Below are 20,138 nucleotides of genomic sequence, written 5' to 3' on the forward strand. Positions count from 1 at the left end.
TAACTCATAAGCCGCGGCTCTCTGGTCGCTAGAGGGAGTTAGGTTGGCAAGTTGAGGCAGCCCAAAGACATGACAGGCAGACTGGGATCGGCGGTAAAAGTGGGTTGGAGTCCTCTGTACTCAGTGACCTGTGGCTTTTGTCCGAGAGTAAAGGACTGCAGCACACAGGCCTTGCATGACCTCAGGGAGCTGGACAGAAACAGACTTGCATGCAGAATAAACAGGACAGGTTCAGGATGGCCGCCGTCAGTGACCTGCCTGCTGGGCGAGGGTTGGGGGTACTGGGCTGCTGGGGTTTGTGGCAGGGAAATTGAAGTTTGATGCTAGTGTTCATCGATCTGAGTGGCATTTGGGGAAATATCTAGTATCACTGTGTTTTAGACTTCTATTTCTACTATACAGATTAAATACTACATAAAAAGCTCAGGTGCAGGGACTGTTCTCAGCCCTGGAAGCTTGAGATGGAGAAGAATCTCTTCATGTGAGTGTAGTCTTGTTCATGTGAGAGCCTGGTATACAGATCATGCAAGAAATTGTGACTTTCTCACTACAGGGATATTATTTCTCCCAACTTACTGCTGTGGGGTTCTCTTGGAATCTTCTCGAAGCAGAGGACATGCACTGAGTGCTCCCTATGGGATGCGTTCCCGCCTGGGTTAATGCACTGCAGACATTAACTCCCTCACACAGTGGCTGCTGCCTCCTGAGAAGGACCAGGCTAGACTTGGAGACACACAATTGCCTGTTCCTTGTGAGCACAGAACCCCAGAAGGGCAACACAGACAGCTCACTAGGAAGCAGATGTGCTGAAGGAGGGTATGAGGTGGCGGCAGTGGGGAGCAGTTAGGTGTTGGGGGTGGGGAGGTGTGGGTATGTAGGGATGAGGGAGCTTGCTTGATAGAGAAAGTAACATTTGACGTGAGGCTTACAAGATGACTAAGATTGTGCTGGAAACACACCAGGGCTCAGAGAGCATTGAAATGGTGAAGGTGGCCCAAGAGTAGGCAGTAGAGCTGTGCCCGGGTGCGGCTGAGATGCATTTTGGGGCCCGAATGTGAAGTGACTTGGGTGCACGTCACCAGGGGTGATGTGGCAGTGCTTTAAGCTGCTTGATACCATGGTGTCTGCTTTAGGAAGTAGAAGGCCAGTTAAAGGTGGTTCTGGTGTCCCAGAGAAGTACAGAAGAAAGGGGAGATGCGACAGAAATAGAGTTAAAATAAGAGCAAAGGATGGGAGGCATTGAAGACACGGAGGATTCTAGTGGGGTGGCTAAGTAAGAGAAGCAGGCACAGACTGGTGAGCTTGTTTTGGGGGAGGAAAAGTTTGAAAACTTTACTTGGCTTTAAATATGAAGATCACTAGCCAGTGGCGCGATGCGCTCTTGATGAAGTCCTGTTTTACGCACCAGAACTGCCCACCCACCACCTTGGGGAGGGCACCAGCCTCTGAGGTGGTGGAGTTAGATGACGATGAGGCACGTTGGGCCTCAAGGAGGCGTCCTGCAGACATGCCTGAAAGGGGCGTTTCTGGAGAAGGGAATGGTGACATCGCGTAATGGGGAAAGACCGAAAACTCGAGGCGTAGTGAGGGTTTCTCGAATGAAGGTCTCAAACCACTGTTGGGAGTAGGAGGAAGAATTTCTGTCTCTGACACTCAGGCAGGGGGAGAGGTTGTGAGAAGAGCAATCTACAGACGCCATGACGCCCTCCGGTGCTTCACAATTGTTTTAGGCAAATCATGTTAAGCCTCATTTCAACAAATGCTGTATAAGAGCAGAATTTCTCTTGGTGGACCAGTATAATCAGTGATACACTGGTGGGAGAAAACTTCTTAGCCTTCCTTTATTGGTAAGCACCTGAAAGTGTGGATGTCAAGGGACTGAGGCAGGCCCTTGTGAGGATACAGTTTTCTTGTAGGAAGTGTACATGAGAAACATTGTATTTTTGTGATAACTGCATCCTCAAGCTCAAACTCACTTATTTAAATCTAAGCGTCTTTCCATAAATAGGCGATTTTCCCTACCTAGTCTGCTAATCCTGTGACAGTGTGAATTCTAATGTCCTGAAGTGTCTTCAGTTAGTAAATGAAAACATTTCCATAGAAGAATAAAAATCTTCTATGTAACTTTCCTGTCGTGTTTAATATTTAACCGAATACCCATAGTCAAAGGTGGGGCTGTTCACAGGAAGTCTGAGGCTGCAGTATGGAGAGAAGAGGCTGAGGAAAATGGTGGTTGGGATTGTTGCCTCTGAGACAGAGAGCAGCACTTTTCGTGGACTTGTTCAAAGGTTGACTTGCGTTTTCTCACAGTACTACGCCTGGGTCGCTGTTACTGAGGGAAATAACAGCCTTGGAAGCTAGAGATCGGCTTTGCACCTCCTTTTCCTTAGTCGGGAAGGGACATGGCTGTGGTGAGCCTTATCCCGGCGCCACCCTCAGCAGCAGGGCCGCTGCCGCCACGCGGTCGCCGTCGTGGTCTGGGTTTGGTGCGTCCCAGGGCCCAGTCTCTGACAGCGAACGTTTGTTGCTTTTCTTTCCTGCCTTTAACATTCAGGTTTCTTTTCTTTCCAGTCTGGCCTAGAGAAGAGTGTCGACCAGGCAGTGGGTGAGTGGGACATCGAGAAGGCCGAGGAGCTCAGCGACCAGCTCGCCACCCGTGAGGTGAGGTGGGTCAGCCGAGGGGCTTGCGTTCTCCCGGCTTCCCTGAGTCAGTGCGCGTTCATTTCGTGCTCACGAGTAGCGTCATGATTCAGATGTTTGACCTAAGATTTTCCTTTCTGCCCACTTCTCTTTTAATCTACCTTTTATTTCTGTCTTCATAATCTTTTCAAATTGCTCTGGTCTCAAGCTTGTGCTGGAAGTAATCCTTAATTGAAATTCTACCCTGTATTTCAGCTAGTTCAGAGAGCTTTTTGTAGGAGTGATTAGCTCCCTTCTTCCATTTGCATCTTTAACTCTCCCTGCGGGCAGTTATGTGTTCAAAAGTTACATCTCTGAACGTTTCCTTATTCTTGCTCCCCAAAATGCTTTCTTACTGCACCTTCCCTCGAGACTTTCCAGTCTGTTAAAGGCCGCTGGCAGAATGCCAGCGAATAGAGTTAGGCCCTTTTTCCAGAAGAAGTCCTGCTGCACCTCCCGGGGACATCCCGCCCGCTGGAACCGCTGTTGGGCTTCACGAGGCACCCTCACGAATAGGGCTCGTGTTTGGCAGTTACCACAGTTCCGTAATTCTCTTTTGTCCTTTCTGTGGAGAAGGCTCCTTCGCAATGTTGTCCTTTAGCTGTCCCCGCCTTCCAACCTTGCCTGTTAACTTGAACTCGTCCCTGGTATCAGGTGGCAAGAGCGTCGTGCGCTTCTCTGTGCAGCCTGGGGCCGTGTGCCCTGCCCTTTCTTACGGGGTGAGCATTTGTCTGAACTGAGACTAGTGATGGAAGTACTATTTTAGTAGATCTCTGTGAAAATATTTGTCCACTGCCCTATCATCACATGTCAGAAATCCTGCCACTGGTGCGGTTTGCTTGGTTTCCTGGTGGCTGTTGGCCATGAGTATCTTGTGAGGTTTTTATTTTTATGTAGGGAAAAACAAGCCCAGAAATAAGAATTAGGGATTTATAAATTCTTTTTTCTTCGGCCTTTTAAAATCAGTTGCCATCTTAAAAACCTCTGTGAATAATGTGTGAATATGTACTTACTAATGGCTAATCTAAAGGAAATTCTAAAGCTGTAGGCTGGAGAGTTGGTACACAGACAAGATCAGCTTAAATGGCAGCATATGGCCTCTCAGAAAGTAAAGTGACAGTTAAAAAGTTTCAGTTTTTTTCTTAGAAGAGCCCATTTTTTCTTTCCTACTTACACTTGTGCTTTCAGCCTGACTTTGTTCTGTTTTTTTTTAAAACATTTATTTATTTATGCACACAGAACTGGGGTACAGGCCACAGGTGTCGGGGGTGAGAGGCTTCACCAGTGACAGAGCGGGGAGCAGAACAGGCAGATCGGGGAAGCACACTGCTGAGGGGAGCAGCAGGCGGGTCAGGAGAGGTCTGCCGCGCCCTGTGGTCTCCTCCGGGGCAGGTGGGGATTGAACTCATGCGGAAGCGGCTTTAGCTTCTCAGTGCTGTGCTCTAACCCGCTGCGCCACCAGGGAGGGCCCATTGTTCTGTTTTTTACTGTAAGTCATACTTTCATTGAATAGCATCATATTACTCTGTTTTAAAATAGGAACAGGTATTACATTTTAGTATGGTGAGGCCGATAGTGTGCTGAATGATCCTACAGACTCAGTAGCATGTCAGTGTTGGTTGGTTATTCTACTGACGTCTTTTGGTACCTTGGCTCTTATTTCTGTGAATCAACTATGTGCTAAAGATTGTCTTTAAATTTCTATTTAACTACATAGCACCTGCTGTTTGTTAGCTAGCAGTGGTCTTCTTCCAGGTATTTTTGACACATGGGACTTATTTGGCTCTAGAAGTGCAGCTAGAAGTACCAGGTATGTCTCCAGGCCGCTTGCACGTGCACACAGTACTCGGCATGTTAGTACAGATCACCTGCGGATTGGGAGTTGACAAGAAGTGTCGAGAATGGTGAAGGGGACATACATGTGGGCAGGCTGGGGCTGGGCATGAGACACAAATTGGAATGCTTGATTACCAGTGGGCTACTTAAGTGCCAGTTTCCTGGCCCAGGAATATTCAGGGCAGGGTGCCAGCATCTTCCACCCTCCTGCTGACAGCCAGTACTGGTGTTGCCGCCCATGTATTTTTCAGTGTCTGAAAGTCCACTTGGCCCTAGAGTCACTTGTCGCTGTCCCCGCTGTGACTTCCTGTGCCACCCAGTCCATCCTTCAACCCCACGTGCCTGTCCTTCCCCACCATTCTCTGGTATATCTGGGTGAACGCCCCCAAATTTGGAGATCACTTGTATGCACTTGGTGTAATTGGCTAGTCTTGCTGTTTGACCACCTTTCTTTGGAATCCCTTTACAGTTCCGGGTATTGGTTATTGTTCGCTGTCTAGCAGTTGCTGGTACCATCAGCACGTGGCTGGTCTTCGAGCTGACTGGATGGCTCTAGTAAGCTAAAGATAGACACACGTGAACACCACGGAGTGTGGGGTGTGAGACCAAGTCTCTGGGCTTCCGTCTTCACTGCTCCCCACACTCTCACAGGGCTCCTCAGACCAGTGTCCCACGTTGCTGCTTGGCCGGCCTTCCTTTTGGCAGACCCAAGAATTGTGTATTTTGTGATGTCTCCCAAGTAGCAAGGTGGCTGGACCTGGCCAGAGGGCCCAGGTCAGTGCGTTTGCTCAGATGTCCACCCTTCTCAAGAGTAATGGCCAGTACTCTGGTCTCTGCTCATCAGTACCTGGCACGGGTCAGGGAAACTCACTGAGAAACACTTTACTGGAGGTTCTGTGTTCTTTTAGGTAGAATTCATAGTGCTAAAGTTTTAAGAGTTGAGCACATTTGAATTTAAAAAAAGAAAATCTTTTAGTTTGAATAATAATTTCAGACTTTTTCATGGGAAATGTGTGGAGATTTCCTATTTACCTTTCACCCAGAAACTTGACATGTTAGTACTTAACCTTTGCTTTACCATTCTTTCTAATTTATATACCTTATTTAGATTTGCCAAATGTCTCATTAATTTCCTTTAGGGTAAAGGAAATTTTCTTTCTCCTGTTCTAATTCCTTGTATTTTGTTGTGCCTCTTTCTAGTCACGACAGGCTAGAGCCATGCCTCGGCTTTAGTTTGTTTGCATCCAGGTTACTCACTTTGGCATCACGTCTGTGATCCTGTTGTGTTCTCCTCAGTGCAGGCTGCTGAGGCACGTGATACCTGCTGGGCTCATTTATTGGTGATGTTCCTTTATTTGGTTAGGGTGAGGTCCGGGTTTTTCTCCTATAGTGTTACTTTTTCGTTATGTAGTTAATAAATGTTTCATGGCGAGCTGGGAGCTGTTCAGGCTATGTAAATGCTCCATGCTTCCAGGTGCTAGCCTCCGTTGCTTTTATGGTAGCTGCCAAGTGACTTTACATCTTTAAGTTATGTGATTGTACCTTTCATCTTTACTTCACAAACCAACTCTAAAATTTGGCTTAAATGAGATACTCAGTTATCGAATTTTTTTTGAACCATGTCTCTAAGTAAGCCTGCACAGTTGAGAATTGGATATAGTTTTCCTCAAATTTAAGTATTTTAAAATGATGCGCTGACATCTAGATGTCACTAATCAGGCAGCTTATGCTGAGTGGATACAATCTTCCTGAAGGGGAGGCGATAGGGCCACCCGTGGCCTCATCTGCGTGCAGTTCCTGCACCCCCACCTGGCCTGCCTGGCAGCCGTCTCCCATGGGGCTCCCTGTCAGCGCCACTCACAGGGCCCAGCCTCAGACTATTTCCTTTGAGAATACGAGGTTTCTGCTTGGTGTTGTGCTTGGTCTTAGAAATGGGAATTGTCTAAGATTGACTATGTATTTTCCTTCTTAAGGGTTATTTCCTGTCACACTTTATGACAAATGAGATTGCTATAGAAATACATGATATTTTCAGCATTGTAAAGGATAGTAAACATTTTCTCAAGTGTTCTTATTTCCACATAAATATAATGCTTTGCTTTAGTTATATAAATCAAATTTATTTAGTGCAGGGTCAGGGAATTTTGATTTAAAAGAAAAAAAAGAATAGTGATTCAGGCCCTCTTTGTTTCCTTGTAAAGGGGAAAAGCATCTGCAGTGTGTGTGTGTTCTGCCGCAGACATTGGAAAGATACTGATGCCGTGTTCATCAGGCGCCTGTGAAGAAAATAGTAATCAAGGTGGAATTCTTGAGTAAATAGTTTGGTTTGAGATTTAATTTTTCATATTTATCCCCTCGGTGCCATCACCGTGGATATGAGATGGGATTTTGAGAAGTAAGTAATTGTGAGTTTGGGGCAGAAAGCCTTTATGAATTAAATCTATATGTGCTTGGTAGGGGTCCTTTTGGAAGTCAGGTGTGCTGGGCTTTAATCAGCCCCGCTCTCTTTCTCAGGACGCAGCGACTGGGGCCTGCTGATAAAGCCTGTGCTCAGAGGCACAGATCCCAGAGTTCCTAAAGCCTCTTCCAGCCACAATAAGTGAAACTAATTTTTGATGTTTAACATTTATAAGCCTATAAAACCAATAGGGTAACATCCGTGCTGAGAAAAATGAAGACAAGGGTGGAACCAAATCCGACAGTGGGCCTTGCAGGCCGCTCTTCATCAGAAAAACTGGGTGTCCCAAAATAAGGCTGGCTGTCGTTTTTCCAGAATTATATTCCTTAAATTGACATGACATCAGGATTGCATCATCTCCTTTGGGGGGATAGTTCAGTGCTCGGTTGTGTGGTCCTCCTTGGTTTTGCTCAGGGGTGCATCCATCGCTCGGGACTGTCCTGCCTGTTGACTAGGTGCTTCTTTGTTGTTAACAGGCTCTGAGGAAAGGTGACGTGGGCAAACACACGTGGGTTGTGTGGTACTGTTGAAATTGTTCTGATTTGGAAAGAGTTGTTTTTTTAAAAAGACTGTGTCGGCACACATGCGCGCACTCACCTGTGCTTGCTCGTGGCCTGTTATGGTGGACTTCACCTGGAAGCACGTTCCGTTCATTGTTCTTACTCCTTGAAAAAGTCATACTGGGTCCTGGTCTTTGCTGACACATTATCTTTGCTCCAATTCAGATCATAACAATTTACTAGAAATTGTTAGAAAGTGTATTTTAAAATGAAATGCCGAGTCCCTGATTAATTGACTAGACAGTGCTTGGGCTGCGTTGCACGTTCTGGAAAGGGTTTTTTTTCTCACGCATCTTCATGTCGTCCAGCTGTGGAATACCACCAGCTGGACGTGCAGCAGCAAGTTTCTCCTTGGGCGTCACTCCTACCACACTCAACAGGACACATGGCTCAGGTTGGCTTCACTTATATTTGTTTGGGACGAGAGGCTGCTTCCGAATTTTCTTTGAGCTTTGTGTGGCTTCATGCCCTTCAAGGTGACTCTTTCTGTAAGTGGCTCAAATAGCACGCTCTCTGGCAGCACTGGTAAGCTTTTAGTTCCTTGAAGACGCCAGTGCCTCCTGTTGGCATGATGACCGTTTGTGTAACTTGGAAAGAATGGCCAGTGTGTTTTCTAATTTGTAACATATTGATAGGCACATCTGGGAGATTTTGGTGATAATCTACTACCATCTTTGCTGAGCTCCCAGACGTTCAATTTACGGTAATGAAATGATAAAATGTCTCAGATTTTAAGACTCCTGCTTGAAACTGTGATGGGAAACCTACGGCAGTGACTGTGGCCTTCAGTGCTGTGGAGCATAGTGTTTACTTAGAATCTGGCCATCACAGGTATCAGTGATAAAAAGCACCACATTTTAATAGTGCTTTTTAGAAATAAAGAAGTACTACATGGGCAGTGTGAATTAAAAAGTATTAATGTTGCAAATTTATTAAATAGACTAACTTTTGGATTCTGAAACCTAGGTAAAGTTGATAGTGTTGCAATATAAATAGTCTGTTGAATGAAGCTGTAGGAAAGACCTTTTTAAAAATTAAAATTTGAAATGTTGAGTTGTTTTTTTTTTCCCTAGCCAAGTGAATTAAGTGCTCTCTGACTGGATACATTATTGACCTGTAACATGAACTCTGTTTTTAAGAGCAATTTCCTAGAAAATCTGAAGGCGTTTTCACTAAAGAGACATATATATGTTCACATACACATTTGAGGAGAGGCTTCCTGCATTTCATGTTAACACCTGGGCCTTCCTCAGAGTTGTTTCTGATGTTTCAGCACCTGGTCTATCATTAGAATTTTTCCAGTACAGCTTATTGGTGGACAGTAGTTTTCCCTGAGAGGATTCTGACAGTTTACACTTTCTGTTTTGTTAGTTTCATATTGTTGTACTTGTTCTGTTGTCTTGATGGAATAAGATGTTAAGTTACCCCTCCCTTTAAAACCTCCTTAAATAATAGCTTGACAACATCAGCTATCGGTCTGCCTGGAGCATTATTATAACTAGAACTCAAATTGAGACATTTGCTTGAATTTTTGAGCTAGAGACACTGCCAGACTGGAGAGGGTGAAAGCTCTGCTCATCAGCTCTGTTTTCAAAGCTCTGCTCTCTCTAGGACAGGTGACGCATCACACACACACACAGCTGAACTGAAAGGTGTTACAACGAAGTTAATCCTGTGGTTCTAAACCCTTTATTTATAACCCAGAGGGTAAATGATTTTCATCCGTGTTCATGAATACTTTCTTTGGGTAAAAATGTCTTGACAACCATGTTTCCAAGGTAAAACTGTTGTTCCGATGTGAGACTGAATGCATATTCCAGCACGCCTGCATGAACATCGTTGGGCCTGCGACCGCCGGCAGCCTGGCCGGCTCCTTCTTTCCATTAGTGACTGTGATTTCTAGCCACTGAAGATTGGACAAACAGGTACAACAATGCGAGGAAAATGCATTAATATCACTGACTTGTAGATATTAAGAATTTAAAATGAAACACCTCCACTGCAGTATTTTATTTTTATAGACAGGAGATTATCTTCGCGCTGGGTCCAGGGCTGTGTGTGAAGCACACGCGCAGCAGCCAGTCTTGGGCGCCCGCAGTTCTCTGGGGAAAGCAGCCGCGCGTCCCTCTGAAATGTCACCACTCTGCTTTTTGCCTTTTCCTTTTTTTTTTCTTCTCTTTTCAGCTGGAAAACTTTAGGGCCGTTTTGGTGGGTGGTACATGCGCTGAGGGCCGGGGAAGGAGCCGAGGCGGTACCTGCGCGGCCCGCCTGGGGGCCAGCTGGGGAGGCTCCTTCCATTGACTTTGGCCCTTTCTCAGGGGGGTTTAATTCAAGTGTTCTTCTCTGTGTCATTTCGAAATCTGCCCATAGTCCAGGGGGCTTAGAAATGGCTATTTTAATTCTTTGAAGCCTGTTCTCTTAGTCCTTGGAAGTAACCGAGTTATTTCATACAGGTGAACAGTTAGTGCCTCTCGGCTCAGGGGGGCCCCAGGTGAATTCCTTTGCCTCTGGTTTAGAGATATGATCAGTCCCATAAATAATGTAGGTAAAGTCTTGATGTTGGAGCATCTTAACCTGAGAAAAAGGAAAATGGTACTGAGCGATGAGCTTTTCTCTGGGACCTCAGGTGGGCTCGCTTACGCTCCTGGCGGAGGGTGTTTGCTTTTCACCTTTGGGTGTGACTGGGCGCTCACCTGGAATGGTGCTTTTCACCTTTGGGTGTGACTGGGTGCTCACCTGGAACGGCGCTCCTTCTGCTCGCTTTTAATTATGCTTATCTGTGCTTTTAACAAACCCTACAAAAAGATTTCAGATGTTACAAGTCTAATTAAAGAGACAGACAAAGCACAGTTTATACTGTAGATTTTTTTTCTGCAGTTCAATTAATCAGCATGTTTTCTCTTTTAATTAAAACCATTTTAGTAAATTAAAGCCCACAGCAAAACACATATATAATTTGTTTGTAATTAGCTCTTAATTGGTGGTAGTTGAAGCTTAGCACCCTTGGTTTCTTTCTTCATGATTGCCATTTTATTAGCAGCCAGTCATTAATTAATCTTTTTCTAATTAGCTTATAAAACTGTTGATGGCACATTATTGTAAATGTGATTTTAAGTTCAAAGCTTGTTAATAAGCTTTCTTACTTAGAAGAACAGAGATAAAGAAATTGCTGAAAACAGTACTACAGTTCTTTAAAAAAAACTGTCTTATAAGGACTGTGTAAAGCATCTAACAGCTCATGGTTAATTTTTTAATGCTTTTTCCCCCCCTTATGAATGGAATAAGTCGCTTGAATATAAATGTCGGTATCCAGGAGTAATTTTAGCAGTGTAACATCGCTTCTCCCTCCTTTGGAACATTGCAATCTACATAAAATTTGAAGCCCTAATAGTCATCATTAAAACAGGTGTGATGTCAACTACTTCAATGTTGAGCACATCAATCAAAGTGTAGCTTCTCACATCTCATGGATCAAATAGATATTTTAAAATAAATAATAAGGTGAATCATCTGTTAGGTATATTATGATGTAAAAACCAGATTTGTCGTGTTAGGTTTTGGAAAGAAAACCACGTGGCCATTGATAGGAAATTGTGGTGTAAAAGTAGATGACAGGTGTGTGTGCAGGTATGCTCACCCTCGGCCCGCGCGGCCGCAGACCGGCGCCTGCCCTCTCTGAGGTGACACTGTGGCTGGGCTCTTCCTCTGAGGGACAGCTCCGCTGAAAGGCAGAGTTTAAGTAAATGGATGACAGCTCGTGTGCTCTGCTCAGACTCTGGCCTTGCAGGTGCGGCTCTGGCACGGGGAGCCCCCGCCCGCATCGAGGCGCAGCTGAGGCGGGCGCCGGGTTATGGAGTTGGTTTGCACGCGACAACAGCCAGGTCATATTCTCTATTGAATATGACCAAAGTCATAAAACCCCTGAGTGGTGTCGTGTTCTGAGCAGTGTTAGTGCAAAGTTTTGGAAGTTATGTTAAACAAATACAGCACCCCAGGCCCAGGGAGTGCTTCTTCGGGGTTGCTTTTTGAACTTGCATGTGATTTCAACTTTCGCTACTGCTTTGCTTGTTTATAAGAAGGCATTTTATGATGCCATGCAGGAGACACTAGAAAGGGATAGCTGACAAGGAAAAAATTAAAAATTGGATAAAAAGTAAATGAATAATGTCATATTACCAAAAAGATGAGAGGCTAATTTGTGCCGACTTTTTGCTAATTTTGTTCAAGCCTCAAAATGAGGAGCTGTCACCCGCTCTGTGCGGCCCTGATGACAGTGCCAATGATCCATGAAATAAGCTGCCGCTGGCTTTGTTCTGATAAGAATGAGCAAATCTGCACAATGTTCGGCTCCCAGAATCTCATTTTCATACTTGCATGCAGGCTAAAAGAAATAAGCTGTTTGCAGGCTTGATTAATCAGACATTGGAGGGGTTTTTGTCTCTTTGATCTCTTTCGTCTCCTAGGTAACTTGCTTGACATTAATGTTGAGCTTGAGTAAAGACAATCAGGAATTGTCGACCAAACTGATATAAAAATTAAAGACCTTAACACTTTAAGTACTCCAGTAATGGTTCCGCTTTACTTCAGAAAACATCTGTTTTCATTTAATTAAAGAACAAAAGAGAATGGCATAAATATTTTTCATAGACCTATTATTCCATAAAAAGTTAAAGTATGATAATTGGTATTTTTAAATAAGTGCCTTGAAAGTGTTCAAAAGGGAGGAAAACTTCATAAATCTGTTACAAGCCAGTAATTTCTAGATGAGTGAAATATTTTATGAACTGGATAAGAAGTTTACAGTGATGTTAGATTAAGCTGTTCGGATCAGATGCTTCCCTTGATTATCAGCAAACTTACCCTAGAATGGCAAGATTTTGCAAGAAAAACTCACTTTATTTTGAAAGGTTGTCTTTTTAAAATCTCTCTCATGTTACAAGACGTGCCATTATATCTATTTTACAACCCAATATGATTTACACATGCTAAACCTGCAAAATTGAAAGGAATTAAAAAAATGTCACCATGCATTTGCTTGAGGTTATGCAGGCGCTTTTACAAATCTTCCAAGTGGCTGTAAAGATGAATGCCTCAAGGGCCAGCCAGGGCCCTGCTTCCCCAACCAGCTAAAGCCCTTATCTTAAATCCAAGCAAAGTACCATTAATCTTTTTGAAAGACCTTTTATGGCTTTTAATATATCCCAAATTAGAACATTTTACACCCTTGGTTCCTGAAATATGGTGATAAAAAGCCTTTAGAGCTTAATTTTCCTTACCGCTTGCTCTGACCAATTTGCAGTTCTTTGTGATAATGTTTAGACACCTTAATTAAAATGCAGCAAAATATTGGATGTTCTATATGGAAAATGCTGATACTTTGGCTGCGCATACAAAAAGATTCTGTATATATTTTTATTCATTTTAAAAAATGTCTTCCCACATTGTGTTGCCTTGGTTATCTGATGACCCAAAGCAGTTTTTTAATATAAAAACCATTGACCAAGCTTTTGTGATGTTTACATTGGCACGAAGATGCATTTTTCTTTTAACAGATGCAAATGGGAGGATTCTTATCGGCCAATATTATTTGTGTGTAATACGGAAACATAGCAAGATATTCCTTTATCTTCTGGAACTTGGGCTAGTCATCTTGCCTGGGAAAATGTGTTTCTTCCCACTGTCTCTTCCATAGAAGGTCTTATTATCCTTCTATATTTCCAAATATTTCTGTTCTTCTTCTTTTTTTAATCCTCAACAGGAATGAGTGTAACATTCATTTTAAGCATGTGAAGGACACAGAATTGATAGCACTCTCATCATCATAGCAAGTTCGAAACTGCTTTCTGTAAATGACACAGACCAGTTGAAGGGCATCCTACCTAACCTAGCTCAAGTAAAATAAACCTTTTATATAAACTGATCTTCTTTGACAGTATTCCCGCTTTGAAAGTCTAACCTAGTGGTTGGCTGTACGTAGTCCACGAAATCAGGGAGCCCACTCAGGTGAGTCAGTATGTGAATTGTGAATTATTCTCAGCAGGTTTATGCTGTGTCTTAAGCAGCACGTGCCCCATCTTTGCTGTGGTGCTGGCCTCCCTGTGCGGAACAGCAGAAGCCTGACCCTCAGGGTGTCTAGCCAGGCCGAGGCCTGTTTAAACGAAGTGACCTCAGTGAGTGCAAAAACGTAAACTACATTTTAATTTACAGTAGTTTTGGGAAATAATTTTGTCACATAGTTAGTTGTACATGGCAGAAAAGGCTCAGGTCATATTTGTTACTTAGAAGTATAGGCCTGATTTAAAATAGAAGATCAAGCAGTTGAGTGAGACTTTTCACTGGGCAAGATGAGACGTCAACTTTGCATTTCATGTGTAGTACCTAGGAATAGTTACCCCGAAGAACACAAAGTTTTGTACATTTTGGAGGTGGGGGCGGGGTGGGGAAGAGACATCATCCCTCATGAATATTGAGAGACCCCCAGTCCATCTTGAACCCAGGCAGCGAGTGGTGTCTTATGACAGCCACCTGTCAGGTGCATTCGCCGCCCCTCGTGGGCCAGTGCCCAGCTTCCCCGCCGCCTGGCAGTTAGGTGGAACCATGTCAGTAGCCCTGACCATAGGGCTGTGAGCAGAAGCCGCGTGGGTCACTTTCTCTGTCACTGTGCGCTGGTAGGTCAGGTGTGGAGATGGGGGCTCCCTGAGATGGAGGGAGTCCTGCATCCCCTGCCGACTTGACAAGGAATAAAGCTTAACCCAGTGACTGGGAGACGTGTGTGGTGTTGCATTTCTGGCTGGCCTGGCCCGACCACTGCTAGCTGATGATTCCTACTGTGAGGGCGGCCGCATAGCCTCCCAGAGCTGCATGCTCCTCGGAGGGGACTCGCCAGCGCTTTGACACTTTGCCAGCTTTTCTTTTCTTTTCTTTTCTTAAGTTGACTAAGGTGAATTTTTCTACAATAAAGGAAAAGACAACCAGAGAACTAAAGCAGTGGAATGTAACTCGCAGCCATCTCCCAGCCCCCATTAGAAAATTAGCTGCTTGTTGAGTGACTGCTGTGCTTGGAGGGAAGGGGTGGTGACAGCAGCTGCTGGTCCTGCCTTGCATGTGGAAAGGACTCTGGGCTGGCCACAACCTGCCACCCTCCCCTTGCCTCCTCTTCTGTGGCGCTGACCCGTCAGCACCTGGCTTGACATGAGGACGGTCCTGTTTGTTTCCATGTGTCCTGTGTGTTCTTCCCCGCGCTGAAGAACCGGATCTGATTCTGTTCTCATTTACTAGCCCCAGTCTGTGCTTGATTAGTACTTGTTTGTTTCACCCTACAGGAAACTGTTCTGCACTGTAAACTGAAAGAAATGTCAAGCTTGCCAAGCATCGCTCCTAAGCCAGCGTCTCTCCTTATACGTGTGCGTTTAACAGCCTGCCACACCTCTCTGCCAGCATGCAGACTCCCACAGCGAGGGCTGTGATATGTTGGCTTGAGAGTGGCTTTCAGGGCCCTTCTAGAATCTTCTGCAGGTGCTCTGTCCATTAATAAGTATAGGTTGAGTAAGCAACAGAAAAGAAAGAAACGGCACGCAGATTTTGGCCTTTGCTCTTTAACATGGGTTCTTAATGGATACTTTTGAATCTTCCAGACAGGCAGGCACCTTTATCATCGGAGCCCCCAAACTAGGGTTCATCATGCTTGCCCTCGGTCTGTATCCAGAAAGCTGGGTAGAACAGAGGAGGTCATTTTAGGTTATGCCATAGAAATTAAAGTAAGGGCCGGAGAAATACAGAACAATAGAAATACGAAAAAAAGAAAAGACCAGCCGGGGGGGGGGGTGCAGGGACTTCATTTTGAGGGGACCCAGGCGGATAGGTGAAAGGGGCAGCATGAACAGAAGCTGTGCATCCCCTGTGCATATTAGTGGGCCAGGGGCCGGTGCCGGTGTTCACCGTGTTCTTTCCCATCAGTCAGTGTTAAAAACTGTTGCCATCACACAAAGTGCATTTCTGAGGCAGTCATTAGCTTCCCATGTTTTATTAATCACATCTCTGACTGCCAATCAGGACTTGGATCACAGGAGATAGCCAGCGTGGCCACGCTGAGTTGCTGAGACTCTAGCCCAGAGCAATGGCACTTGATGTCTCTGTCAGCCTGCGCGGCCTTATCAGGAGGAAATTCCTGTTTGGCCTGCCGCAATGCCGAAATAGCTTCCAGATCTTCATCGTCACCCTGTGGGCCCTGCGGGGTGCCGTCTGGGGTGGGTTCCCAGCGCCGACTGGTACTAACGTGTGAGGGGCCCTGGAGGAGAGGGGCCGCGTGGCTGTGCTGGATCCTTCGGGTTCACGGGCGCCTGGACCTGAATTTCCGACGTGTAGACGTAACCTCTCACCCACACGCTTTCGATGTGTTTTGCTGTAATTCTTGTGTTAGCTGGAATCTTTCTCATTTTTTTTTCTCCTTTGTAATTCTTAGCTTGGGGTAAAAATTGCCAAAGCGGTAGCCTGCCACAACTTTGTAAAAGCCAAAAAGGACGCAGAAAATTCACAGGTTGCCAGGAAAAAGAAGAAGCTTGCTTGGGGGTAAGTTTGTTGAAGAATTTTAGTAGTAATCTACCAGCTTCATAGGAACTGCAGAACCCTGTGCTGGTATTTGTGGTAGAACCGGGGATAACTCTCGGTCACTTCAGTCGCTGTGTCCTTGCTGAGTGTTTACCAGAGGGGAGTGTGGAGGCGCTTCTCCACCCCGTTGGGTGTTTATTTTGTAATCTGTGGAGTCTGTGGAAGTGTTCTCAGTTGATTTTCCTTTGTGTTGGCACCATTAAAGTGCCCCTTCATGAATGAGTTTTTCTTATTCCCGAATGAGTTTTTCTGCATCTTCATTTCAGGTTTGAAGCAAAGAAGAGATGGGAGACCAAAAGCAACATGGGCTACATGTGACCGCCGCGTTGGCGTCCGCGGCCCGTGGCCGGGTCTGCGGCCCCCCTGTCCACTGCAAAGCTGGCCCGCTCCTGCGGAACACACTCAGGACGTTGCTAGAAGTGGAAACAATAAGCATAAAAGGAGGAGCTGGTTATCAACTCTTCTCAGTGCCTTCTAGATTCCGTCCCATTGAAGGGAATGAAGTGGCACATTCCGGTTGCTCATCTGAGAAATCTAAGCAGACATACAGGGGAGGAGATAAGATTTTACTTCTTCATGTTGGCCCCAGCACAGCCAGCCTCACGCTGCGTCCGAAGAGCGTAGCACGGCCGGTGGGTTCCTTGAGCCGCCGTATCTGTGCGCGTGTACAGCACTCTGCAGTTGCGTTGCCAGGACTGGCGTTTGTTTATAATGGATTAGTTATAAGTACAAGAAAGTCTCAGTTGATGCCGTCTTTACAAATGGCTTTAATTATCTTAATGTTATAATAGCAATTAGTTTTTTTAATGGAGGCAGTTACCAAGTAAAGCGATTGATTAATTTTTGTGTACCTTCAGAGAAAACATTTCAATAATAAAATATATACACATTTTTTTTTTCCTTTTTCTTTTTGGAGGGTGATTAAGTTAACTCTGCCTAGAAATGCTTTCCTAAGTCTCTCTCAGCCATGTCATTCTTTAAATTATGAGGTGGCTCTTGGGAGAGAAAATGGTATAATTGCATTATATTAAATAGGTATAGTTCAGACAGCAGCTTTAAAACTTCGGATGACATGGTTCTCCCCTGCATTCTTCCTTACGTGAAGGCAGGAAGAGGAGGCGGCGGGGTGCCGTGGGGCTGTTTTTCCGAGGCAGGTGTCCTGTCCTGATGAGGAGGTCTTCCTCACCAGCTCGCAGGCTGGCTCTTGTGCCCCTGGCGGCGTGTCTGGGTCCTGAGCAGCCCCGGGGCATCCTGGCCCCTTCTGCCTGCAGAGAGGAGCACCGCTCACAGTCCCGAGTTCACCACCCTTCCTCGGCCCTTCCCGGGTTATCTGAGAAACTTTCTCTGGGTTGATAATATGAATGCAGGAACAGAGAAAGTGATTCATGGTTCTAGTTATGTTACTATTATGATTATTACCATTTTGCTGTTAGACTTTCAGTGGTAACAAGATTTTACTAATGTATGGTGACATATTTGACATGTTTCTATGTTCTGGGATAAGTAACTAGTTGGTATTAATGAGAACCAAAATCTTTTTTTGCTTCCACGGGCATGAGGGAAACCAGAATAAAGAAAAGGTTTAGGAGGTTGTATAGAGTTGCTGATAGAGTTCATCCTGCAACGTCCTGACGAACTGTGTACCCACACGCCTCCCTCTTGTGCTGGGGCAGCCTTACCTGAAGTGAGTACAGTGAAAATAAAAAAAGCTGTTCAGACCAGGTGCCCGTCGATGCTCAGTGATTTACATTCCTGCTGCGTTGAGCCGACCCAGTCTCGTGTGCTTACCTCTGCTGTGTCCTTCCGGGCTTCTGATAGCTGGACCGAAACTCCTGCCTCCTTTCAGTCCAGTTCAGACTTTGAAGCACTGGCCACGGCTCCTCTGAGGAGGCTCCTCACACAGGGCCCAGTGCATTGTCCTGCGGCCTCTGCCTCAGTTTCCCTTTCCTGTATCTGTTTCCTCAGAGTATTAGTGACCCGTGCCAGTGTGGCCTCCTTCAGGGTCTAACTTGGGAGCCTTTGACCTGAAGTCCTGCTGCTGGCACCTCCCCAGCCTGGCCCGGGCCTGCCCTCCGCAGGGGCCTGGTGCGAGGGGAGCATTTGGAGTGTGTGGAAGGTGCTGTGGCAGAATCAGATGTTGTAGCGGACTCCCTGGGCCCGGGAGGTCCCCACGCCTTGCGGGCCTGGGTATGAGAAGCCCAGAGATTTGGCCTAGCAGAAGTGGGGGGCCTGGGACCCCCTGTCTCAGACTGGCCCTGCAGGCAGATCATATGGGGCTGATTTTATCAGCTTGCTTTGGCTTGAGACAGTTTATCTTTAATAAAATGGGAGCATTATTCTTATTCTTAGGGTGTCCAGGTGACTCCAAAAGTAGAGTCACTTAGCTGCTTTATCTAGTTGCAGCAAAAATTCCCCTTGGGGTCAGTAATAGCTTCAGGTCGTGAAGGTTCAGCACGTGGGTGTACTCCCAGCAGAAGGCCGGCCTCACTTAGTGATGTCAGCGCCGGCACGGCTCACAGAGGTGAGGACGTGGCGGCCGTCAGGACGACATTCCTGTGACCGTGATTTACTGCGTGAGCGCTGCAGGCCCAAACCGCGTGCTGCAGACTGATCTCGAGCTTCACAGCCCCGGTTCTGAGAGGGGGCTGGGGGTGCTGCTTTCTTGCTTACAAGCCCTCAGGATGTTTCAGGTTTTCAGCAGAACATTCTATTTCTTTCAGCAAAAGGAGAGTTTGCATATGTAATCTCAGCTTTGCTATAATTAGTTCTGATGACAGAGTCAAATACCTCGGCCAGAACTGTAAATCAGTAAACAGGTTTCTGCAACTGATCATAAATCTCCAACTTCATATTTTAAACCCACTTGAGAGACAGCTAAGGAGGGAGAGGCAAGCCATGGACAGGAATACAGTGTTACCTGGACTTGGAGAACAGCTTAGAACTCACATTTAAAATCTACAGATTTCGCTGATGGCGTAGTTTCTAAAATGTTATCTCTTAAATATGTTAACAGCTTAGCTTCCCTTTTACTCTGAAAAGACAAGTTTGAGTGTAATTCTCAAGACATTACAATTAATTTCCAAAATGGTCAAATTTTAACTTGTTAGGCAAAGATACAACTCTTAGATATAGTTGCCCTGCATAAATGATAAGATGCACATCATTTGCGTATATATTTTACATATATATATAATATGAGATTGATATTTAAGATGTCAATCAGACAGTTTTTGAAGAATGGTAAAGTGGGGGGACATGTCAAACGTGTCAGACTCCATTTTGGAAAATTAACTTGGTGAAACCTAGTAGTCAAATTCAAAACCAACGGAAACAATTCAAGTTTTTCCATGTTGGCAGAAGTCACTTTTATTTTTAGTGTCTGGCAGAGCAACAAATGCTTTGCATGTCAATTTTGTATTTTTTCAAGCCAACTGTTTATTCATTGGCTTAAAATTTACACTCTACTAAAGTCTTAGCCCTGACTTCCATATAACAAATAGCAATATTTGGACAAAATATGTACACAGAAGACTTTTTCCAAAACCAAATGTAGATTGTTATTTGTGGCATCAGTGCCTCTAATGTGGTAACGGGTCTGAAAGTACATTGATATGTCTCTGGCGTTCTAAACCCAGGGCAACATAGTTCAAGGAATTAATTTTTACTGTGAAGTAATCCAGCATCTTTCTAAAGCCTTGCAGGTTTACCTGAGTGAGAAACTTCTGCTAGAAAGTGGAATCAGTGCTAGGAAAATTTCAATGAACTGCTGAAACATTCCATTACCCCTGCGCGCGTCTTCTTGGCCTCTGGTTTCCTGAGACTGCCTGTTTCCATCTTTGAGACTGGGGTACGTTGGAGATTCTGACAGATTGAGCAGAACGGCATCGTCCACCGTCTCTGCCCACCCAGCTGCCCCCTTCTCCCCCCTCCTCGCCGCCCGGTGTGTGGCGGTCTGTGCTGCGTGCTCTGGGGCGGGCGTCTGTGCCCCACTCGGATCA

At 45.3% G+C, this 20,138-nt stretch overlaps 1 protein-coding gene across 2 annotated transcripts in view; it reads left to right on the top strand.

Annotated features, from left to right (window-relative positions):
- Window positions 1-17,856, top strand: part of FAM204A (family with sequence similarity 204, member A) — a 30,740-nt gene extending 12,884 nt beyond the window's left edge. For both annotated transcript variants that reach the window (XM_004680402.2, XM_012723962.1), the window contains exons 6-8: window positions 2,572-2,661; window positions 15,995-16,101; window positions 16,407-17,856. In XM_004680402.2, coding sequence (XP_004680459.1) covers window positions 2,572-2,661; window positions 15,995-16,101; window positions 16,407-16,458 — 249 coding nt within the window. In that variant the 3' untranslated portion in view covers window positions 16,459-17,856. The remainder of the gene's footprint in view (window positions 1-2,571; window positions 2,662-15,994; window positions 16,102-16,406) is intronic.
- The last annotated feature ends 2,282 nt before the right edge of the window (window positions 17,857-20,138 follow it).

This window comes from Condylura cristata, unplaced genomic scaffold (assembly GCF_000260355.1).
Source record: "Condylura cristata isolate star-nosed mole 26May11 unplaced genomic scaffold, ConCri1.0 scaffold00011, whole genome shotgun sequence".
Lineage (NCBI taxonomy): Eukaryota > Metazoa > Chordata > Mammalia > Eulipotyphla > Talpidae > Condylura > Condylura cristata.